Source organism: Meles meles, chromosome 5 (genome assembly GCF_922984935.1).
Source record: "Meles meles chromosome 5, mMelMel3.1 paternal haplotype, whole genome shotgun sequence".
Taxonomy (NCBI): domain Eukaryota; kingdom Metazoa; phylum Chordata; class Mammalia; order Carnivora; family Mustelidae; genus Meles; species Meles meles.
The window spans coordinates 103,497,873-103,519,962 of NC_060070.1; the positions used below are offsets into that span (position 1 = coordinate 103,497,873).

General features: G+C 37.4%; 1 protein-coding gene across 1 annotated transcript in view; it reads right to left on the bottom strand.

Moving 5' to 3' along the window:
* Positions 1-18,479, bottom strand: part of HMGCLL1 (3-hydroxymethyl-3-methylglutaryl-CoA lyase like 1) — a 202,949-nt gene extending 184,470 nt beyond the window's left edge. The window contains exon 1 of the mRNA XM_046005638.1: positions 18,241-18,479. Coding sequence (XP_045861594.1) covers positions 18,241-18,348 — 108 coding nt within the window. The 5' untranslated portion in view covers positions 18,349-18,479. The remainder of the gene's footprint in view (positions 1-18,240) is intronic.
* Positions 18,480-22,090: the final 3,611 nt, after the last annotated feature.

Genomic DNA, 22,090 nt, shown 5'->3' on the forward strand with positions numbered 1-22,090 from the left:
CAAACTGCTTATTCTAAATGAACGGTATTCAATGTTTTTTAAAATTATTGGTTAGAACTTGCATACGAATAACTTTGAATAGAATTAAACCATATTCTTATAAAATCCTTTTTAAAACTTCCATCTTACTTGTTTTACAGCAACAGTTAATGGAGATTCTTTTTTGGAAATAAGGTCCCTACAAGACAGAGACAAACCTCAAGCCTCCTCATTCCAGCTGTTTCCTGTATAGATCATAATGGTCTTTAGTCATGGGCAACTCCTTTAGATCAGTATTTCTCAAATTTTCATGTGATGTGAATCCCCTATAGAGCTTATTAAAACAGTTCCTTGGGCCCATCTCCAGAAGTCATTATTCATTAGGTCAGGCTGGGTCCACGATTTTGCATTTCTAACCAGCTGACAGATAATGGTGATGTTATTGATGCAAGGACATCATTTGAGAACCATGGGTCTAACTTAAGCCAACTTAAAAGAAAATCTATATGATCATGCTTAAGAGCCCACCACCATCAACTATAAAATCAGTTATATCCCTCTGCAAATATAATGTAAGAATAACAAAAATTAAAATCACAATCTTTATATTAATATCCATCCTAATTCCATAGTTTCCTATGGAAGCTTTCCTTTCATAGACCATTATTTCATGTCTAAGTGAAAATTATTTCTCTTTCCTCATCTGGACCATTCCAAATCGGTCTTCTCAGCATATGCTAGAGTAATTAAAGGATGCAGTTGTAAACCGTAACACTAGAATCAAACAATTCTACAAACTCTCTTTATAAAGTCTGCAAGTCATTTAAACATTTTTCTACCTCTCATTAAATTTTCAGTGGTATTTGAAATACCAATATTGGTAACATCTACATATATTAGAGCACACTGACAGGAGTATAGAATCATTATGTTAACGCTGATTAGCTTGAGAGAATGGGAGATGTTTGTTCAGGAAAGGCCTCAAGATCTGCTGCCCCCACCACGAGGCCATCTGGCCTCTAGGGCTTCTTTTCAGTCCTTGTAGAGGGAAAAAGTTGGAGCATCAATGGCTGACTTACACAGATCTGGTATGGCAAGAGTAAGTCCTACTGTCCAAAGTGACAGAATACTAGTGGTAATAACTAATAGTGGTTATTGGAAAGTTTGAGATGATATATTGAATTCTCAAGGACACTCAAAGATATCAGCAAAATAAGCCAAGCAGTCAACAACAAGGCTGTGGGTGGGATAAACGAGAGGCACTGCAGAAGCTTCTGTACCAACAGATGCCTTCTCCTGGATGCCCACTTTTCAGTGGTCTCTCCCAGTTTTTCTTCTATCAGCCCCATACACAATGCCCTCAACTGTTCCAGTTCCTAATCTCTCTTTGCCCAGCTCATCATTTTCCCCTGAGCGCTCCGACACCAAAAAACATGTGATATATGATCATTTACCCACCAATAAGAAATACAAACATCCATATATCCGTAGACCTAAACCTACATACATGGAGATGCACATTCATGCACTCACAGACATGTCTGGACATGGATCTGGTGATATTCAGCAAGTAGGTATATATATGGCTGAAGATGATGATAAACCTGTTCACAGGAACAAGTTCATGAGCTATAAATATTTGTCTTCAGGAAAATTAGAGCAACTAAAATGTATCGGTACTCAGAAAGTATTTAAATGTTTAATTATACCTAATAAATTATCAACGAGGGTTCTCCGAAAGTATTAATATGTTCTGATAGGGATGTGAAAGCCAAAATGTGAAAAATAAAACATATGCCCTACAGGCCAAATATAATTTACTCTGCCACAACAGTAATACGAGTAACAAAATTATGTAAGACTATGCTCCGTTTTTCTGGTTTGGAACTCCTGTGGTCTTTATCACCTAGGAGAATCGTATATTTTACAAATGATTAGGCACAAATTTAATTTTTCACATGTAGGTTTCCTGCCTAGGAATTAAAGATATATTTATTGTCTAGCGTGCCTCAGTCTATTTTAAACATTTCAAACTTTCTAAAAGAGCCCTTAGCATTCATGTTCTCTTATCCCTATTGGTTAATAAATATGGTCTCCAACGACATCGGGAATCAGAAAACAAAAGAAAGTTATTACATGTAGTTTGAGTATTTAGTTAATCTGATACCAAGTTTTGCCTGTAGTTTCATCAGAACCAATTAAACAGGAGTTCATACAAAATTAATGACAAGAATAATTTTTATTTTCCTTTCCCAACAGTTTATAAAGAAGCTGCTGGTCTCCTCTTGCTTTTGCCTCCATTAGTAAAAGAAGAGTGGCATCAAAACTCACGAGGTTTGTAGCTTCCTCAGAGGCATGTCCTGCTGCCTTAGAACCCAATGCCCCCAAGGAACAAAGTCGGCCCCAGTGGCGAGGAGAAAGTAGGAATGACAACACCTCAATGTTCCCTACTTTAGCATTTTTAGAAATGCTGAGCAGAAACAGAAGGACAGCAAAGCCATAATAAGTGCACCCTGACGGTGTAAATTCGACTCAAATGTTCAGTCATAATGTGACCGGTTCCTGAGCTCCTTATTTCTCAAATGGAAATCTCTTGAGGTTTGTCTCTTAGGAACACATTATAGGGCTAGAACAACTGCCTTGTGATCAGTGATTTCTTTTTTCTTTCTCACCCATTGTCTTTTTTATCCAATAATCAATTATACACAATTTATTTCATCATCTTTACTTTCTGACCTTCAGTGTCAAGCAGAAAATTCTTGTTTTCTATGCTTTAAAATCCAGGTCTTATTTTTTTTAAAGATTTTATTTATTTATTTGACAGACAGAGATTACAAGTAGGCAGAGAGGCAGGCAGAGAGAGAGGAGGAAGCAGGCTCCCTGCCGAGCAGAGAGCCCGATGTGGGGCTCAATCCGAGGACCCTGAGATCATGACCTGAGCCGAAGGCAGAGGCTTAACCCACTGAGCCACCCAGGCGCCCCAATCCAGGTCTATGAATAAAGATTTTTATTAACCTCACAATAGCACTTCAGCACATTTTATGTGGCTGAGATTTTTTCTTTTTTACTTTTGTTCAATTTATTGTACCTTGGCGTGGTTCTACTCTACACACTATGGTTTTAGATGACCTCTTAGAAAACAATAAAGATGCAGTGGTTAAAGAAAATAGATTTTTCCAACAGAACTTAGCCAGGAACTTTCAACTGATGTGTGAAGTCTACACACATAGTATTTCGTATGCATACAATGTATTTTACCTAAATTCTGACTTTTTGGTAGGACCTTAAGTCAACTGTACTTGCCCCAAGTTTAAGCTACCTACTGAAAAACTATGGAAGGCCATATTTCTCGGAAATATCCTATGCAACCATTTCCCTGAGTACAGGGGTAAAAGAAGTGCTGCTGTCAGGTACAGAGCGAAAGGGGATGGTAATGGAAGATTCAGGAACGATGGCTTCATTTTAAGAAATCTGAATAACTTCTCTCTGAAATAAGGATTCTTTCAGATTCATCTACCTTGGATTTTACCTGTTCAGTCTCGGGACACCTGGGTGGCTCAGTGAGTTAAGCCTCTGCCTTCAGCTCAGGTCATGATCCCAGGATCCTGCCTGTTTCTCTCTCAGCCTCTGCCTGCCACTCTGCCTGCTTGTGCACTCTCTCTGACAAATAAATAAACAAACAAAGAAACAAACAAAATCTTTAAAAAAATAAATAAATATCCGGTCTCAAAATGAACTAATGAGGGACGGTGAGCTATATCACTTCGCGTCATTTGTAACCAACTGCAATCTCCCTCCTTAACATGATAGATTAATCTAGGACCTTCATAATTATGTTAAATGAAGTTATGGTAAATGAGTACAAAGCAATTTTCTTACAATTGAAGATCATACTGCTCAACAGACTAAGAGGATGTAGCATAAGAAGTATTGGCTTTGGAAATGGTGATAGGTTCAAGGCCAGTGACTCTACTAGTTATGTGGCCTGAGGAGATTTTTATTAACTTTCTGAGCCTCCCTTTCCTCTTATTAAAAGTGAGGTAATGGGATCTGCTTTACGCAAATCTAGGAGTTCAGCTCTTAGCAAAGTCACTGAAAAGTTTCCTATCTGGTAAAAAGAGTGGTTGCTGGTACTGATGCTGTGTGAGGGGCGCTTGGTGGCTCAGTCCCTTAAACATCTGCATTAGGCTGAGGTCATGAGCTCAGGGCCCTGGGATCCAGCCCCACGTGAGGGGCTGCTTCTCCCTCCCCCACTCCCCCTGCACTCTCTCGAGTTCTCTGTCAACTAAATAAATAAAATCTTTAAAAGAAAATACTTATGCTGTGTGATTTCCCAAACTCTTGTTAATAATACTCTATCAACAGTTTATGTAGCATTTTATATCTCCTGTATTCTTTTATTTGTCCCATTTGGTAAGTCAGTTGGAAATCTCGAGCAGGTATGCTAAAATGATACCACTGCTCCTAAATAATAATTTTTGATTGAGACAAATGATTGACATTCTATTTAACAAGTTATCACTCTTCCTTTCTCACCAAAAGGTCAATATCTGTATGCATTCTTTTAAGAGCAAATAGATATTTAAGAGATCTAGCTCTCTAGAGAGGAGTATTTACAGAGGCTTATGTTCCATCTCCTTGAGCTCAAGTTTTTCTCTCAATATTTTCTAGAGCATACATTTAGCAGAATTATATTCAATATTAAAATCGTGTCATAAGGGAATGGGGACTAAGCGATAGCAGACATTCATGAGTGAAACTCTGAATAACTACATCTGTTTCTCCACAGGTCTTGCAAATGTCTTTTAAACACAGCCCTAAAACCTAGGCAAACAGAACTCCAAATTGCCCTCAGCTTTTTAGGTTTGACCAGGTCCACAGCGTTCTATAAAATGCAAGATTTGTAACAGTGCCGTAGCATTTTAAAAAATCTGAGAATTCTCAGTCCTTAAATCACAATTCTCAGAAAGTAGAAATTGTGTCTAAGTAAAATAAGGTTCATATTTGGACTTCAACATTAACCTATGTGATCAGCTTCGATTTCACAGTGAAATAAATACAGATTGAGGAAAGAATTTAAAAAGTGAATGCCAGACTCCGTACACTCAGTGGGTTACAGATGTATGAAAGCAGTGGCAGAAAGCCACTCCACTTCCTTCAAGCTCCAAAAACATTTGGAAGGAAGCCCCAGAAGGAAAGACGACTGACAGACATGTTCTCGTTGGGGTTTCCTGCCTCCTTGTTTGCCAAGCTTCCTAGACCCCGTTGCTTGTTAATAAAGTTCACCAAGAAGGCTTTATGAAATGCTGATTTCATAGAGTGAAACTTGTATTAAAGGCATTTTTATGTAGTCGAAGTTTCCTGACATCTGCATTTCCCTACTTCACAAATCCAGGGAAGCGTGACTTGGAGAGTTAACGAGCGTAAGGTGACACGGATGCGCTTACTATCAGTGGGATATTCAGCCCGAACCCTGAATCCAAAACCAGAGACCGTGGCTTAGACACTGCAATAGAGAAGCTGCTTCACCCTGAGGGTATCATTATACCCCTCAGTGTTCCTGCCCCTTCTCCCATAAAACAGAGTCCTGAGAAGATGCATATTATACACCGTGTGAATTAACTCCGTAAAATCAGAGATACGGAAAGTGAATGAATAGCTAGATTCTACCTTCTTAGCCAGGAAAGAAAAACCGAAACAAGACAAAATTAGCACATGGATTTAAAATCTACGTTATCGTCCAATGTGAAAAATAATACAGCACAGCTAAAACTACTAACTCTAGCTTACAAAAGTACTATTTTTTATATTACTTGTGTCAATCATAAAGTCTGTTAATTCCGCTGAAAGCACCTGAAGTTTGTCCTGTGGGTGTATGTTGCATTTAACACGCAGAAATGATTTTGTTCTGGAAACATTTTTAAAAGATCTGAGTCTTGGGGCGCCCGGGTGGCTCAGTGGGTTAAAGCCTCTGCCTTCGGCTCAGGTCATGATCTCAGGGTCCTAGGATAGAGCCCCGCATAGGGCTCTCTGCTGGGCGGGGAGCCTGCTTCCTCGTCTCTCTCTCTGCCTGCCTCTCTGCCTACTTGTGATCTGTCTCTGTCAAATAAATAAATAAAATCTTAAAAAAAAAAAAAAGATCTGAATCTTTAGGTCTCCTGAAATAACAGAGAGATAAATAAAATATAGTTTCTTCTCTTAAGCAGCTCTCAGTCTAGCACTAAAAATACTGTATATTTAATATGGAAATACTTCCATCTATTCAAACATATTTGGTGGGGAATTCTACTTCCCAGTATGGGCCCACTAAGCCCTATACAGGAATTGGGGTTAGGGGAGATGAGGGACATAAGCCAAACACGCATAAGATTCACCACTTGCAAAACTAAGCATCCACTTTCAAATCAAACATGAAAACAATTAGTAAGGCAATTGTTAAGATTGAGGCCTTTAAATTCTTTTTCCCTGTAAGAGACATTAGACCAGATAGAGGATACAGATGTAGGCTGATATGTATATACTCAGACACAGAAATATTCCTAACTAAATGAATTTTATTGTATTAATTCTGCTCAAAAATCTTTAATCATCTTACTCTGACCAGGAATGCCTCGTATCTACCAAATCCCATTTGACCTCCCATATACCTCCAACACAAAGACTTATCATCCTCACTGACCCCCTTGCCCTGCATTAGAACATATTTACAGGCTTATATTTGTAACTGAGTCGCAATCAAGGAATGCGGGGGAAAGCAGGAATCAGACTAAAAGCAGGATGAAGAAACGAGCTTTTGGGAGACAGTAATGAAAAATGAAAATGTAGCCCGAGTAGTGTTGTTGGGACATAAGTTCTAGTGGTTCTATCTCCCCTTCTTGCTTAGTAGGGTCCTTAGCACCTTGCCAACATCAGAAAGCCAAAGCTCAGCCCTTCCTCTTAGGGAAGGAAACATCAGCTCCTCTTACCAAAATCATGTTTGTAATGCACAGCTCTGATTTCTTAATCACTGATGTAGAAAGCAGTTTTGGTTACATTTTATATTTTTCAGTGAGCCTTCCCACTACTTGGCTTTCCACTACATTATTACTAGACTTTCATATAAATGAGGAAAGTCTAAAAGCATAAACATCTATAAACTTGAACCATGTTCTAAATTATCTTCGCATAAAAGTCTCTTTATATAAAGTCTGATTTCAGAATGCATGTTTGGGGAACAAGATCTGCCCACCAGCATTACTTTCTGAAGAAAAGAACATAAAAATCCGCCCCAAATCGGTCAGACGTAGAAGAAATGCAACAGCACCTCACTGTTCACTTAGGAATGAATTCTGATCACTCAGAAAAGGAAGACCATCCAAAGGGGAAGATGGCAAATTTCTGGTAATTTAAAGACAACTCCTGCCTGCTCAGTAATTATGATTAGGGTCTGTAGGGCTGAAAATATACCAACATTCAGAAATGTCCTGGATGGTCTCATTAAAGCATCACCATGTAGCTATCCATCAAGAATAACACAATCAAGCATCCACTGGCACAGGACGATAATCTGGACGCCGGAGGCAGATAAGCACACAAATGAAGACTGCAAGTCCTGCTTAAGGCCTTTCTATGTAGTAATCTTCTAAGTGTCGTCTTGACAAAGTGTTTCCAGAGGTTAAATCCTGTTCACCTGTGCTACAGCCAATTTGCATCTCCCACTTAGACTAATAATAGAGGGACTGGCAGGAGGAAACAGGGATTCTGTATGTTGCTTTTATTAGTAGGGCTGCAAGCAGGTTGGACAATCTCGTTAAATCAAAATTTCTGTTAAAACAATATTCCCCAAATACATGATTCTGCTTTAGCTCTTTTTCTATGATCTGTTCCATGAGAGTGACCCATAAAGTCATGGTTCTGCATGGTCTAGCCCCTTAGGTGAGGAGGAAAAATAAAAAAGAAACAAAAATAAAAGCTAAACTTGGAAAGGGAGAGACAAGGAGAGAAGAAAGGGTCAGGGAAAGTTAGAGCACAGAGTGAATAAGCATAAAGAAAGCCAGAAGACTTGGAGGAGTTTGCAGCTAATGAAAAAAACAAGAACACTGAGTGGGGGGAGGGAAGGATGTAAAAGCCAGCTGGAATAGGAGAAAGCAAGAAATACAGGAGCCAACAGAAATCCAAGGACAGAAAGTATTGGAGATTGAAAGGAACAGGAAATTTATTGGAAACCAAGTTGTTTTTCCTTTTGTATCCAATGCAATTCTATTCCAGGCAGAACTCTAGTCTCAACCTCAAAGAGGACAGAAGGGAAGTTGAAACTCATTGGAGTCATTCCTGGAGAGTGGCCAGGAGCTCTGGAAAGATAGATTAGGGAATACATGATAGGACAGCAGACCCTCTGAAAGCAGACACAGGGAGAGAGGTGTGCCTGTCTCACCCAGCACAGGATTTTCAAAATTAAGACAAAACAAAAAAAGGAACAAAGTGATAGTTTGGCTCTATCTCAGAGCTACTGAATCAGAATTTCTGGTACATTTAGTAAACACCTCAGGTGATTCTTATCACCCAGAAAAGCTGAGAAAACATCGATCTAGTAGTGAACATTGGGAACTCTGAAACTAGAGCTGCCAGATTTCGTTCTGAGCTCTGCTATTCATTAGCGTTGGACCATGCACAAATTATTTTACTTTTCTGCACCCTGATTATTCAGTTTATAAAATGGATTGTTGGGAGTATGAAATGAGGTATTGTACATAAAGGAGTTAGGCAGGACCTAGCACCTACTGATACCTCCACAGTGGTAGCTCTAGAACTACAGAAGTACTCTGAATAGAAAACTCATACAAAACAATGTGTCTTAATTGATTAAAAAGTAAAATACAAAAAAGGAATAAGAAGGCTGCATCTTAGATGCAGTATGCTTGTGATGAAGTATGCACGGGAGCGTTCTTCCCGGCGGTACAGAGGCCACGCCACAAACATCAGTCTTTCTGCTGTTGGTCTCGCATTCATGAGTTGGGCATTGCCATGTGAACAAACTTGACCAAAAAGCTTTCTTTCCTTTTTTTATCTTTTTCCAAAAGTACGTATGAGTCACTTCAAATTAAAAGGGACTCCAAGATTTGGAATCTCCAAAGAGGAGGACTCTCTTGAAAGGCAATAAATCCAGGACTTGGCTGATGTGGAGAACCCAAAAAGAACCACATCCATCCCAAGACCATTTGGAATCAAACACAGGGGAACCCCCCTTATTTTACAATCCTGTATAGCCTTTAGTCATTTCCCCCTCTATTATCTCCAATTATCATCTATTTCTTCTATAGAACCCCACGTAGCTCTCTGCCTTTCTCATTATGTGAAGACTCAAGTTCTTTCCTTTTCCATGTGGAAACTCAGCTCTGTAGTAACAAGCTCCACCACATTCACAACCTCTACATTCTCATCATCTTCTGACCTTAAATGAAGACCTGATCACCCCTACAGAAAGCATCTGCCCAGTAAACCCTCTCATAGAGAGACTACTTAGCTTTCTAGAACTTGCTTAGTGACCAGAAGTATGGATGGCATCTGCAGCTATTACTTCCTGAAAACTGTCACCCTTTATTTGTACAAAAACTTCTGTTCCTTTGAGATCCAAGTGATTTGGCCATACAGCCCTTTAGCCCTTTTTGAGGACTTGTATCCTTTATATCTCGAAGCCCTTAGAACTTAGTTTGCCAGTTTTCTTACCTCCCAATTTTGACATTATTTTGTAGTTTACTCAATGTCCTGGTGAATCTTCTATCCAATATTCGATTTCCACTGAAATTGACTGGATTTTACTTTAGTTCAGCCATTAATTCACATAGTCATACAATGGGCTTATTATTGCTTGTGACTGCTCACTTACTAGGATTCTGACCATGAATATTTTCAACTTTTTAACTTTATTGTGCCCATGACTAAAATCATGTCTTCATCAGTACTACAAGTCAGTGGAACCCTACTTCTACCTACTTCCACCTGTGAGACACCTTAAGTTAACAAAGAGTCTTGAGAAGAGCAATATACCTGGTAACATGCTAGCTGAGGACCCACGGTGTAACAATAATGAAACAGACTTTTCCCTCAAGATGAATGAGTTCACTCTGTGAAATACATCTTTTGTTCTAAACAAGTGTATTAACCTAAATCTAAAATAAGGACATCAACAAGGTATAAAAAGCTTCAAAGATAAGAAATATAAAGTGGTGAGTGAGGCTGATAGATATGGCAGAAAATAGGATAAACATATCAAGAGTCACATGTAATCACACATAATTAAAGGTAAATTCACCTAATTAAGGATAGAGACAATCAGATAAGCAGCTTAGCTTATTAGAGACACAATTTAAAACAAAATGACAGAAAAATGGATGTGAACTGTCCTAAGGTACTTTTTTTTTTTTAAGACGACTAAAATTACAGGAGCTAAACATTCAGATAAAAACATTAAACTGTTAATTTAGAAAACAAATACAGGATTCTCTCTTCAAAAATTAAAAATCAGTTGTCAGCATGCCATATGTACATATGTACAAAGATACAAAATACACATATAGAAGACAGGATCAGCAAACCTACAAAATACTTTATAAATCAACTGATAAAATATATAGATGTCTCCCAAGGCTTAGGAATCAACAAAGTAAAAGAATCAACCGGTAATGAAATAAAGCAAAGCAAAAGTTTATGAAAACAATAAAATTTGTTTACCCACCAATTCCATGTCCATAAAAAAAAGAAAAGATCTGAAATAAACTTTTAGCAATAGACACAAAATATCATGAAGGGACTACCCATTTAATCATTCATTGATTCATTCAGTAAATTTTACTGAACTATGCCACAGTGAAGAAGTAAATAGTACATTGCTTCTCTAAGGCCAGATATTGAAGTTGAGCATAATGTTTCTTATTTTTAAAATATCTTCTTTCCCTTTTATAAGTTTTATTTATAATGAAAACCATTAGTATAGCCTGTTTTTCCAAGAATTATTATTTTTTCATAAAGCATCCTATCTTGAGCTTTAAATTATTACCCTATACAAAATTTGGCTGCAAGATAAGTGTTGGAAATCTAATGTATAGCATAGTGATTATGTTAATAATACTGCATTATACACTTGAAAGTTGCTAGGGGCATAGATATTATATATTCTTACCATAAAAAGGAAATTGTAATTCTGTGATGGGTCTCAGGTGTTAGCTAATGCTAAGGAGGTAATCATCCTGCAGTATGTAAGTGTGTCAAAGCTGTACACCTTAAGCTTACACAATGTTACATGTTAATTAAATCTCATAAGGTTGGGAAGGTAAATAGTTACTCTAAAGAGTTTGTATATTACCTGGAATATAACTACCACAAAATTTTTGTAATATGATAAATATATTTTTACAACTTCAATCACATTGCATAATTGTCTTTTTTTTTTATATTTTCCCTCTTTTATTGTTAGCATTTCGACTGGCTTGTACAGAGTGAATTTTGTACAGAGTGAATTTCTAACTAAGAACAACCAGAAAATCTGGACAAAATATTAATGAAAACGCTTGTTAGATAGCCTTAGAAAACTGCCAAGGTAGTGAGTACTTAAGTGGCCAATATACCATGCAGAAGAAAGACAAGTGGTAAGACCAACATCGACCATGACTTGCTCTTGAAACATTTGCCAATTCAGTATCAGCAGCTGAGAAGATCATCAGAGCTTTTAGAAGTCTTAGAGGTTGAGGATAAAATACTTTGAAATTAGGTCCTAACCAGGAGATACCCAGGTAAACACCGTAGGCTTTTTAGTTAGAACACTTGAACAGCAACAAAATAAAAGGGTGAAGAGAAAAAGACAAAACGTCACAAATAAAGTCGGTCCAGACTCAAATCAGCTCAGCATCTGTTTGGCTTAAGGTAAGCTATCCTTATATTTACTATTTGCTAAAAGCTAAAAATAATCCTTCCCACTTCTCAGAACTGTTAGAATGGCTACTTTAAAAAATCCAAGTAAGTGCTGCAAAGGAGGTTGGGAGTGAGGGGAGATGCCTCCTGTAATATTGGTGGGAATGTAAATTGGTATAGCCCCTTGAAAAACAGTATTGAGGGTCTTCCAAAAATTAAAACTAGAACTGCCATATGACCCAGTAATTCCATTACTAAGTGTCCAGAAGAAAGGAAATCACTATACTGAAAAGGTACATGCACCCCCATGTTCACTGCACCATCATTTAAAATAGCCAACTTCAGTGTCCATCAATAGACGAATGAAAAGTAAGATGTAGTATAGACACACAGGCATATTTTTTAGCTTTAAAAAAATTCCTTTCATTTGTGACAAGATGGGTAGACATTAAGGGCATTATGCTTAATGAAATAAGTCAGGCAGAGAGAGACAAATACAGTGAGGTATCATTTATATGTGGAATCTAAAAAAAGCAAACTCAGATACAGAGAACAGATTGTTGCCAGAGGTGGGGTGGGGGTGGGGAGGACAAACAAGGGAAGTAGGAAAATAAGGGGGAAAAAAAGAACCCTTTCTGGAGAAGAATAATTTGAGGTGTGTCAAATTATGTCTATAATTTTCATTTCAGGTATCTAACACACATCCCAAAATCAGTAAGCATTCGAGGAGAAAAGATATATAAATCAGACCCACTAGAGATCTGAATATTGGAGTTATCAGATATGGAACTTAAAATAACTCTGATAAATACTCGAAAATTCATAGCAAGATTCAAAATTGCGGCAAAGAACAAAAAGTGGTTTAAAAAATAACAGAAATGCATTAACTCAAAAATATAAAATTAAACTCAATAAATTAGATTAGCAGCAAATTACAACTCGAGAGAATTAGTGAAATGTAATACAAGTGAGAAGAAAATATTCAGACTGAACATGGAGCAAAAGGATGAAAGATACAAAAATGAATGTAAGAAATAGATGGAGCACAGGGAAAGTTTAAAGATTTTTGAAATTATAAGCCCAAGTGGATGGATTAAAAAAGAAACAGAAGTAATACTTAAGGAGAAATGGTTGAAAATTCTCTAAAATCTATGAAAACCAGTAAAGCATGGAGCCATAGATCCAAAAAATGTTACAAACCATTGGCAAATGCAAATAAAATTAAATCTAGACACATCACAGTCATACTGTTGGAAACCAAAGACAGTGAGAAGACTATCATCAAAGAAGCAAAAATAAGACTAATAGTTCATTTCATTGTCTCTGGCTTCCATCGTACCTATTGAGAAATCTACATTTTGTGCCGTTGTCATGCACTTTAATTCTTTGTATGGCATATATATTTATGGCCAATATTAACTTACATTTATGTACATCATTATCAAAATGAATGTAATTTCAAACAAAACTTAAAAAACCAGATTTTTACTAAAGACTATAGAAAAAAAAACTACTTCTAGCTGAAGGAAAATAATTTCAGATGGAAATTCAGATGGAAATTCAGAAAGGAATGAAGACCAAAGGAAAGAAAAATATTCTAATATAAAATGTATATCAACTGTATACATACAGATAACAAATATTAAATTAACATATACAACAATATAAAAAGCAGAAGTCAGTAATGGAGCTAAAATACTCTATTTGCATGTTTAGTAAGTTGCAAAAGTACTAATTTACATAATGTTTTAAGAAGTCCAGGGGCGCCTGGGTGGCTCAGTGTGTTAAAGCCTCTGCCTTTGGCTCAGGTCATGATCCCAGGGTCCTGGGATCAAGCCCCCCCCCCCCCCCCCCCCCAAAAATCAGGCTCTCTGCTCAGCAGGGAGCCGCTTCCCTTCCTCTCTCTCTGCCTGCCTCTCTTCCTACTGCTGTCTGTCAAATGACTAAATAAAATCTTAAAATAAAGAAAGAAAGAAAGAAGTCCAGGTCATGTGTTGATATCTTATAGATAGCAAGTAAGAGTATAGTAAAAACAGCATATAATTAACAAGTTATGGTAGGGGGAAAATGAATAAAAACCTACCACTCAAAAGAAGCTATAAAAGGGGAAAAAGCGTAACAGGAGAAAAAGAGGGGAAAAAACATTTGAGACAAATTTAAAAGAACAACAAACAATGGGATGATACCTTGGTTCTTTTCTGAAAATTCTTCCCCAGTCATCCTAAGGTTTTTAGCAAATGTACTAACTGCATAGCTACAGATTAAAAAGCATATAGTCACATTATCCTCGGGTTAAATTTATGCAGAAACATATTTAGGTTAGAGTCTCGAGAACTTTTAACACCAAATATTTTCTTTGAACCATAATTTTTGCTGAGAGCAAATGTAACTTAAAATCATTTAGGATGTAATGTACAATAACCATATGTTTAATGTCACATAATCTACAATTTTCTTTTATACATCTACTGCATTTAAAATATTGTTTGCATTAGAATTTAGGCCCTGGAGAATTTTATTGTCACAAAATGTATTAATATATGAAAAAAAATAGCTACTGCCTAACCAGCACTTGCAAATCAAAAAGGAACTACTTTACAAGGTACCTTACATTTAATCAAAATCTTGAAATATACCAATTAAGCCAGCTTCTTCATCCCTATTTTAAAAGAGACAAAGAAAATAAAACAGGCCTGAAGAGATAGCTTGAACCATAGGATGATCAATTTTAACTACCTGCTCTATGAAAGGAATCTTCTGCAAAATCGGTGTCATTAGCAAAAAATTAGAGACTCAAAAATTGAATTAGTGGAGCTGTGGTACAATAAACCTTTTATTCACACTCACCTATTCTGTATTGGATAATAAATTGTTAGACTTCAAATGTCTATTTTTACACATACACAACTCCAGTATTTTTCATCCTCATGATTTATCAGGATATATTATTATCTCTCATGTGTAAACTGAAATTTTAAGACCTAGCCAGGCTATTTCCTGCACAAACTCACAGAATGAACTGGTAGCAGAAAAAGATCTAGGTTTCCAATCTTCCATTGCCTAGCACAGGATTCTTTCAAAATGCAGTATTCTATCTGTCCCTTTCTGTCCCAATGGTTTCCAAATTGTTTCAAATTCCAGAGGTCCTGCTCACGATGCTCTCTGCCTGATTTTACAGTGACTTGTTAAGCACGGTGCTGCCTCATCAGCACCACCCAGAATCCATTTTCAACTCTTCTCCCCATCAAAGCCTGACTAGCTTCCGTGAGATGAAAAGGTAAGACACAAACAGTAGTAATATTCATCTTCTATCACTAAGACCAAACTGTACTGACATCAAGTATTCATTCTCATCACATTAGCATTAACTAATATTTATATTTATCAAGTTAAATATTATAATATTTATATCAAGTTAAAAGTTATTTATATCAAGTTAAATATTATAATATTAAGAATATGTAATATTATCATATGTATATTATTAATATTATAATATTATAATATTTACCTTTACCACAAGGTAGCAATCATTGATTTGGCAAGTGCTACAAAGAATTTCATGGTCCTCATAAGCCATGAGATCAACATTCACTCATGTTTTTATTAAGTATTTACTGGCCATGAAAAACTAACCAGACATTCTGTTAGTTGATGTGAATGGTGGATGTTTCCCTTACTTTTATGAGGCCTAAACTCTGGTAGGGAACTACACATCAAATAATCACAAAAATAAATATGTAATTCATATTATATATAATGAACTGTCCACTGAGTCATATAGGATAACAAGAGCTGCTTGCTTTAAGAGTCTGGGAAAGCATTGATGAGAAGGTAACATTTGAGTTAAGATCTGAAGGGTGAACAGAAGTTAATTCATTAAAAAGAATCTTTCCAGCAGAGGGGAAAACAAAGACCAGGACTCCAGAGGAAGAATTGTTAAGAATTCAAAGAGGGCCACCTGGCAGGAACAATACCTTAAGATGATGATGCAAAGAGATACAATGAAAATAACAGAGAAAGTTTCAGAGATACATTGAAAGTTTTGGTATTCATTCCTAAAAGTAATGGAAATGCACACCAGGCTATAAAAGGAGGGATCAGCAGGATTCCATTTGAAATAGACAACATCTCCCAACTAGCTACATGAACAGGGGGTTGCAGAAGGACTGCAATTGTCTAGTAGACTATAAGAGAGAATGCCATTTTAAAATTGGTGGTAGCAGCAAAGTTGGAAAAAGATGCATTTCAGAGAAATTCAAGAGCTAAATTTGCAGGACTTAGGGATACTTTGGATGTGGAGAAATGAAAATGAAGAGCTCTTGCCTTGTGGCGTATAGAACTGAACAAGACTGTCATGGTTTCTCACAGTAGCAAGTAGTGGGGAAGGTCTGGGGTTAAAGGAAGGAGAATGTGAATCCAGTTTTGGAAATGTTGAGTTTGAACTGCTTTTGAAATATCCAAGTGATGATATCCAGTGAGCAGCTGCACATCAGGACTGTAGCCTAAGAGGAAGATAGGAATATACGTCTGGAGAATACAAATATATAAATAGTAACTGAAACCGTGCATATGGATACAAAGTCATGAGGAACCTGGTCATTTACCAGACAACAACAGGTCACAGAGTCTGACTTGTGCCAGACCAAGGCACCAGAGACTAGCCTGGCTTAAAGCACTTACAGGTATTATTAAACAGATGCCAAGGAAGATCAGTTGCAATGAGTTAAGTGTCAGATGTCAATGGTGCGGAGGTCAAATAAGACAACATATAAAAAATTATAATTCAATGAGCAGGACTGAAGAAGAATGATGCATAAAATGCCATGGAAGCACAGAAATGGGGCATTAACTCTGGGTGGAGCGAAGAGTTGATTAAAGGAAATGACATTTAAACTGTGTTTGAAAAATGAGTAAGAGTTTCCCAGGCAAAGAAGTCAGGGGAAGAAGTCACTATTTCATGAAGGTAGACCTATTTCTCACACTCATAGTCATTTTTGATTACCCTGCTTCCACATCTTAAAAGGGCAAAGCAGACATCCTCAGATAGCAGCCTAGCTTCCATCACTGCCCCCACAGCCCACGAAATCAGAACATGAGGGAGAGAAATACAGTGTTAACACAGCAACAAACATCATGTAAAGTCTCAGAGTTAGGGAATAAAAAGAGCATTCCTGATTCTGTAACAGACTGAATAGGAATGTTAAAAAAAAAAAGTTATAAAAGCAAAGTTATTATAAAAGCAAAAAATCAAATTAGAATGTAGAAAAATTCAATAGACATGTGATCATATGATCAGAATAACTTTCTCATGCATTTTCAGCAAAAGGCTTCAAGCCAGATGACCATGGCCATCTTCTAAGTAATGAGGAGCAATGTATCTTCTGATTGGTTTTGAAAGAATCCACAAATGCTGAATTACTATTTGTAGAACTAAGATCACAATTTCACATACTGATACACTAAACTGAGAATACGCTGAATGTAAAACTACAGGAAAAATGGGTACTAGTATTAGAAGAGTTGATTCAAAGCCACATAGTCAAATTATGTTTACCCACTGAAATATTATAATTAATCCATTATTATTCACAAGAAATCAGGGACAAACATTTTTGCATCCAGCAAAAAATAAAGAGTGAAACCCTTATACTGCCCCTCCCTTTTTCCATGCTTTAACATTCACATAACAATTGTCACTGTTACTACTTGGTGGAATTTTACATTTTGAGCTCTTTAAAAGTAAAAGCACATTTCTTTTTCCATTTACCTGCCATTTGTTTGAGAGTGCAGTAAGCTGCAAACACGTGGATACAATTAAGTTGCCTATTAAAGTGGGCATTCCGGAATCATGGGGATATCAATTTGGCTTTGAAAGTGCTGTTTTTTCAAGCTTGTTCAAGTGTGTTGAAGCATAAAAAACATTAAGGATAATTAATGATAGGCTAGATAATTTCACCCTATGATGTTTTCCTAGCCTTACATGCTGGCTTCATTCCTCTTTCTGCCACACATTGTCTCCTTTGTTACACAGTACAGAGAAGGAACTGAAAATTAAAAGCACTGTCCCTGGAGGAATGCTTACAGACATGCATATTCTATAATGCAGCCCCTCCAAGGGAAAAACAGAGAAGCAGCCGTTTCTGTTAGGCGTCCTGCAAAAGGCCACAGGTAGGGATTTTGCTGGGTCTGAGCTGTAGAGGCAGGTCTGCATGTTCACAACACAGAGATGATGGGGAACCTTTTAAGAGGTGAGGCCTAACAGGACGGAACTGCTGCAGGGAGGGCCCTGGGGTGCGGTGGTGACATAACAGGGAGAGAGACCAGCCGGCTGTGTGCAAAAGGGTGGGGACACCCTGAGCCGCGAGGTGGTACCTGCGCAGGGTCGAGCGCCCCAGCCACTGAATCCCCGATCCAGAGATGCTCCCGGAGAAGCTGCTGGTAGCTGAGGCAGTGCTTCACCGCAGATGGCACATTCCCCATGGCAGGGCCTGGGACTGCAGACGGCGATAGGAGGGCGCCAGGAGCCGGGAGGAGAGGGATGCCGAGCGAGCTGCGCCAGCCCAGAACACGCCCCTCTGGGCCACAGGCGGCCGGCACGAGCCCAGCTCCTCCGCTCACTGCGTCAGCGCCGGGAGGGTGGGGAGCGGGCAGCACTCCCGGCCGCGCCTGGGGCTAAGTGTGCTGGAGGCACCTGCGGCGAAGGCCCGCAGCACCCGTAACTCGAGAAGAAAAGTAATTGAGCCCAAGGACGTTCAGGTGTGGCGCATTTTCCTTACTGCGCTGAGCGTGCGGGGCTCTCTGCACACGCCCCACTTTCTGACTTCTCACCTGATTCAGCTCTTAAGAGAAAGGGTGTAAATAAAAGGAAGCGCGCATGCGTTTTTGTGCCGGTGAGTTTGCTCATTTCCAGCTGCAGACTTTCATGCTTAATGTAGATTTGCCCAGCGTTGAACTCACTTGAGTTTATACTTGATGACAATAAGCTCTATTTTAAAATATTTTGAGCTCGTTTGCAAGGTTAAAACACAACCTAATAAAGGAGAAAATATACAAAGTATTACATTGGGGGAGATGTCACAGGTAACTTGGTTAAGTCAGTAAATTGTCCTTAAGCTCCTACTACAAGTTAAGCACTGAACTGGAATCCAGTTGCTTAAGAGATGCATGGCTCCAAATTGTTAAAGCCCTAAAGGCTAAATTCATTGGGACTTAAAATGCTACATAAATCCTTAGGATATTAAAGTAGGAGTAATCTTCGGTGTGCAGGGGGTTGGGAAGATGGTCCTGGAAAGGACCATTTCCCTACCTCCTCTCCTTCATGGGCACCCTTACATCACCTGGACCCACTCTGAAACAGAGTGATTTCAGCAGCTTGCAACTGAACAGACATTCGTCAAGAACAGTCTTGTGCAGCCAAGCGTGCATGGCCAGGCATACCAGTCAGCTCTACCGGTTGCTGTAGCAAATAGAAATCCGAAGCTGGCTGATGTTGCACAACCGGATGAAAGGATCCAAAGATTATCTTGTAAAACATAATATAAACATACTTAGAGGGAATGTAACACCCAGAATAAGGAAACAATCATTACTACTTGGGAGAGTGGTGAGACTTCCACCTTCCATCGGCAATAGAAAAAAGCAGTCAAGGACAGAAAAAGGCAAAGAATAAGAGAGGTATTATGTAGATCCATGTAGTTCCTTAGTAGAACAGCACTGGAAAGGGCAAAGAGGATAAGGGAATCAGACCTCACAGCTTTGACCAAAGAGGGTTAACTTGGAGAAGATGCCCTGAGCTGCTAAAATGAAGTCGCCAATTACTGGATGACTTTAAAACTCTTAAAGTAAAAAAAAAAAAAAAAAAAAAAAAAAAAAAAAAATCCAATTATTATTTTCCTGAAAGTTACTATTTTATAGGAGTGTATTCGTAGAGCTAAATCTATTCTATGTTGTCTTTAGCAGAGCTCAATGGTTAATTTTTTTCTTCCACAAATGAATGCATTCTGGTTGCACCAATGCCTATTACTTTTTTTTTTCTCTCCCTGTTGTAATACTATAATAGGAAACATTGTTTCTGAAAGAATTTAAAAGGACCAATTTGAGCAACAGTAAACAAGGTAACTTTCAGAATGGAGTCAGTCCTTTAAAACTTGAAATAGTTCTGACAGTTAATAGTGAAGTCTAAGCTTTTGGAGTATATGACTTCTGAGATTAGCCAAAATTATATGTTCTTTGCTATGAAGAACACCTAGAAGTAAACTTTACTGCTTAGTAGTTTTCTAAATAGGAAGGTCTTCAGAAAATGCCATATGCCAAATAGTTCACCAAAGTAATATAGTGTGTGTGTGTTTTTTTCGGCAAAGCCTTTAAAATATGAAAATATTTGTTGACACAGACTTAATGACTTTAATATGGAAAATGCTGTAATATCAAAAATGTAACCTATTATTCCTGTAATTACCAAAATCATTAGCAATAATAAGGACCAAATATCTTAAGAATGTTAACTCTCACAAATGAAAGAGCATGAAAATAGATGGGCTTTTGCTGGAAGGTATAGTTTTATATTAAAGTTAATTATGAATGCTGAAAATGTATAAACTTTTACAGTTACATTAGTGTACACCTTTCTTTTTATCATTAGAATGAAATTTCAATATGTACTCCTGTTAGTGCAAATCAAGAAAGCTCTAGATGAAATGAGAGTAGATACAGAAAATCCCTGTGGCGGGCAAGGTAACTCTTTCTCCCCATAGGCAGGTTAAGAAACTTGAGCTCTTTCAGAGGAGTATAGGAAATACTTCCTAAAATCACAAAGTGTGTGGTGTATCATGATCATTGTGCATCAGAACTAAGCTATTTCTGTTTCATTGCATTTCAGCCTTTCACATATAAGAAGATAGAAAAAATCATTGCAAATTAAAAGCAATTTAAGTTCCTGTTTCCTCTAGTGAATATAAATAACTTTCCATTCAAAACATTCACATGTATCTGTCTTTCCTGAATTGTTCTTGACTCCCTTCCCTCCTTAAGCGGCTACCAAAAATCCAATCTCTCAAGAAGAGATGTTAATTAACATATTGGACCCATCCATTGTCTCTCTGTGTTCTCCTGTTGACTTCTCTCTGCCACATTTCTCTTTGAAAGACACCACCATAGCACAGTGAGGGAGAGAGCCCTCACTATGGTTTTAGATCACCGGAGATGGGACCATGGTTCCACCACTTATAAACTGAGTGACCTTCAGCAAGTTCTTTAGCTTCTGTTTCCTTACGTGTAGGAGGGCAATGATAAAGTTTCCTACCTGACATAGCTATTGCAAAGATTAAATGAGCTACAATATATAAAGTTATCAACACATGGTGTCTGGCACATAGTAGGCGCCCAATAAATTTTAGCTCTTATTACTACGGTGGTTCTGGCTCTCTGTTTTATTTTGCATTCCTAAAATCACATTGTACAGCCAGAGCAATTTTTGAAAATATATATGTGATCAATATTTCTAAGCTTAAAATTCTTAGAGATTTCTCATAATTTTGTTGAGAAGTTCATTAAAATGACACTCAAGTTTTCTTGAGAATGCTCTTAGTTATCTTTCCAGCCCTATCTCCTGTCTATTTCCAAACTTGTTAACTGCAAAAATATCAAAATATTTGCAATTCTCAAAATTCTAGGGCTCTCCCGTGCTATACTATCATTCGAATCTTGTTTCATATTATACACATTTTGGGAAACACAAAAGATTCATGAAGATATCAATGAATTCAACCATCGCTCTAATGCTAGAAATATTTTAGCATATTTTCTCTTGGAAAGAAAATAAATTAACATTTTCCTGTCTCTGCTTTTTATTCTGCCCTTTTCATTTAACATTGAATTAAATTCTTTTAAACTATTATGCTAATGGCTATGCAATATTCCTACATGCATATATAATCAAAATCATTTTTAATAATCTCCTAAAGCATAGCCTTTTACTTATTTTTGAAAGAGAGATAGATAGCTAGAATACAATCATGTGAATGTTTATATAAAAAATTGTCTAATTAATCTTCCAAAAACAACCCACTGGTGGAAATCTTCCATAATGGTTTTTCTGTCAATTTCTATTTTTGTTTTTAGCTAAGTTTTGTTTCATATATAAGCACTTCCTCATGTGGTTAGTAATTTACTAATATAAGTTTATCCTTGGTGAAGGCTTTTTTTAAAATATTTTATTTATTTA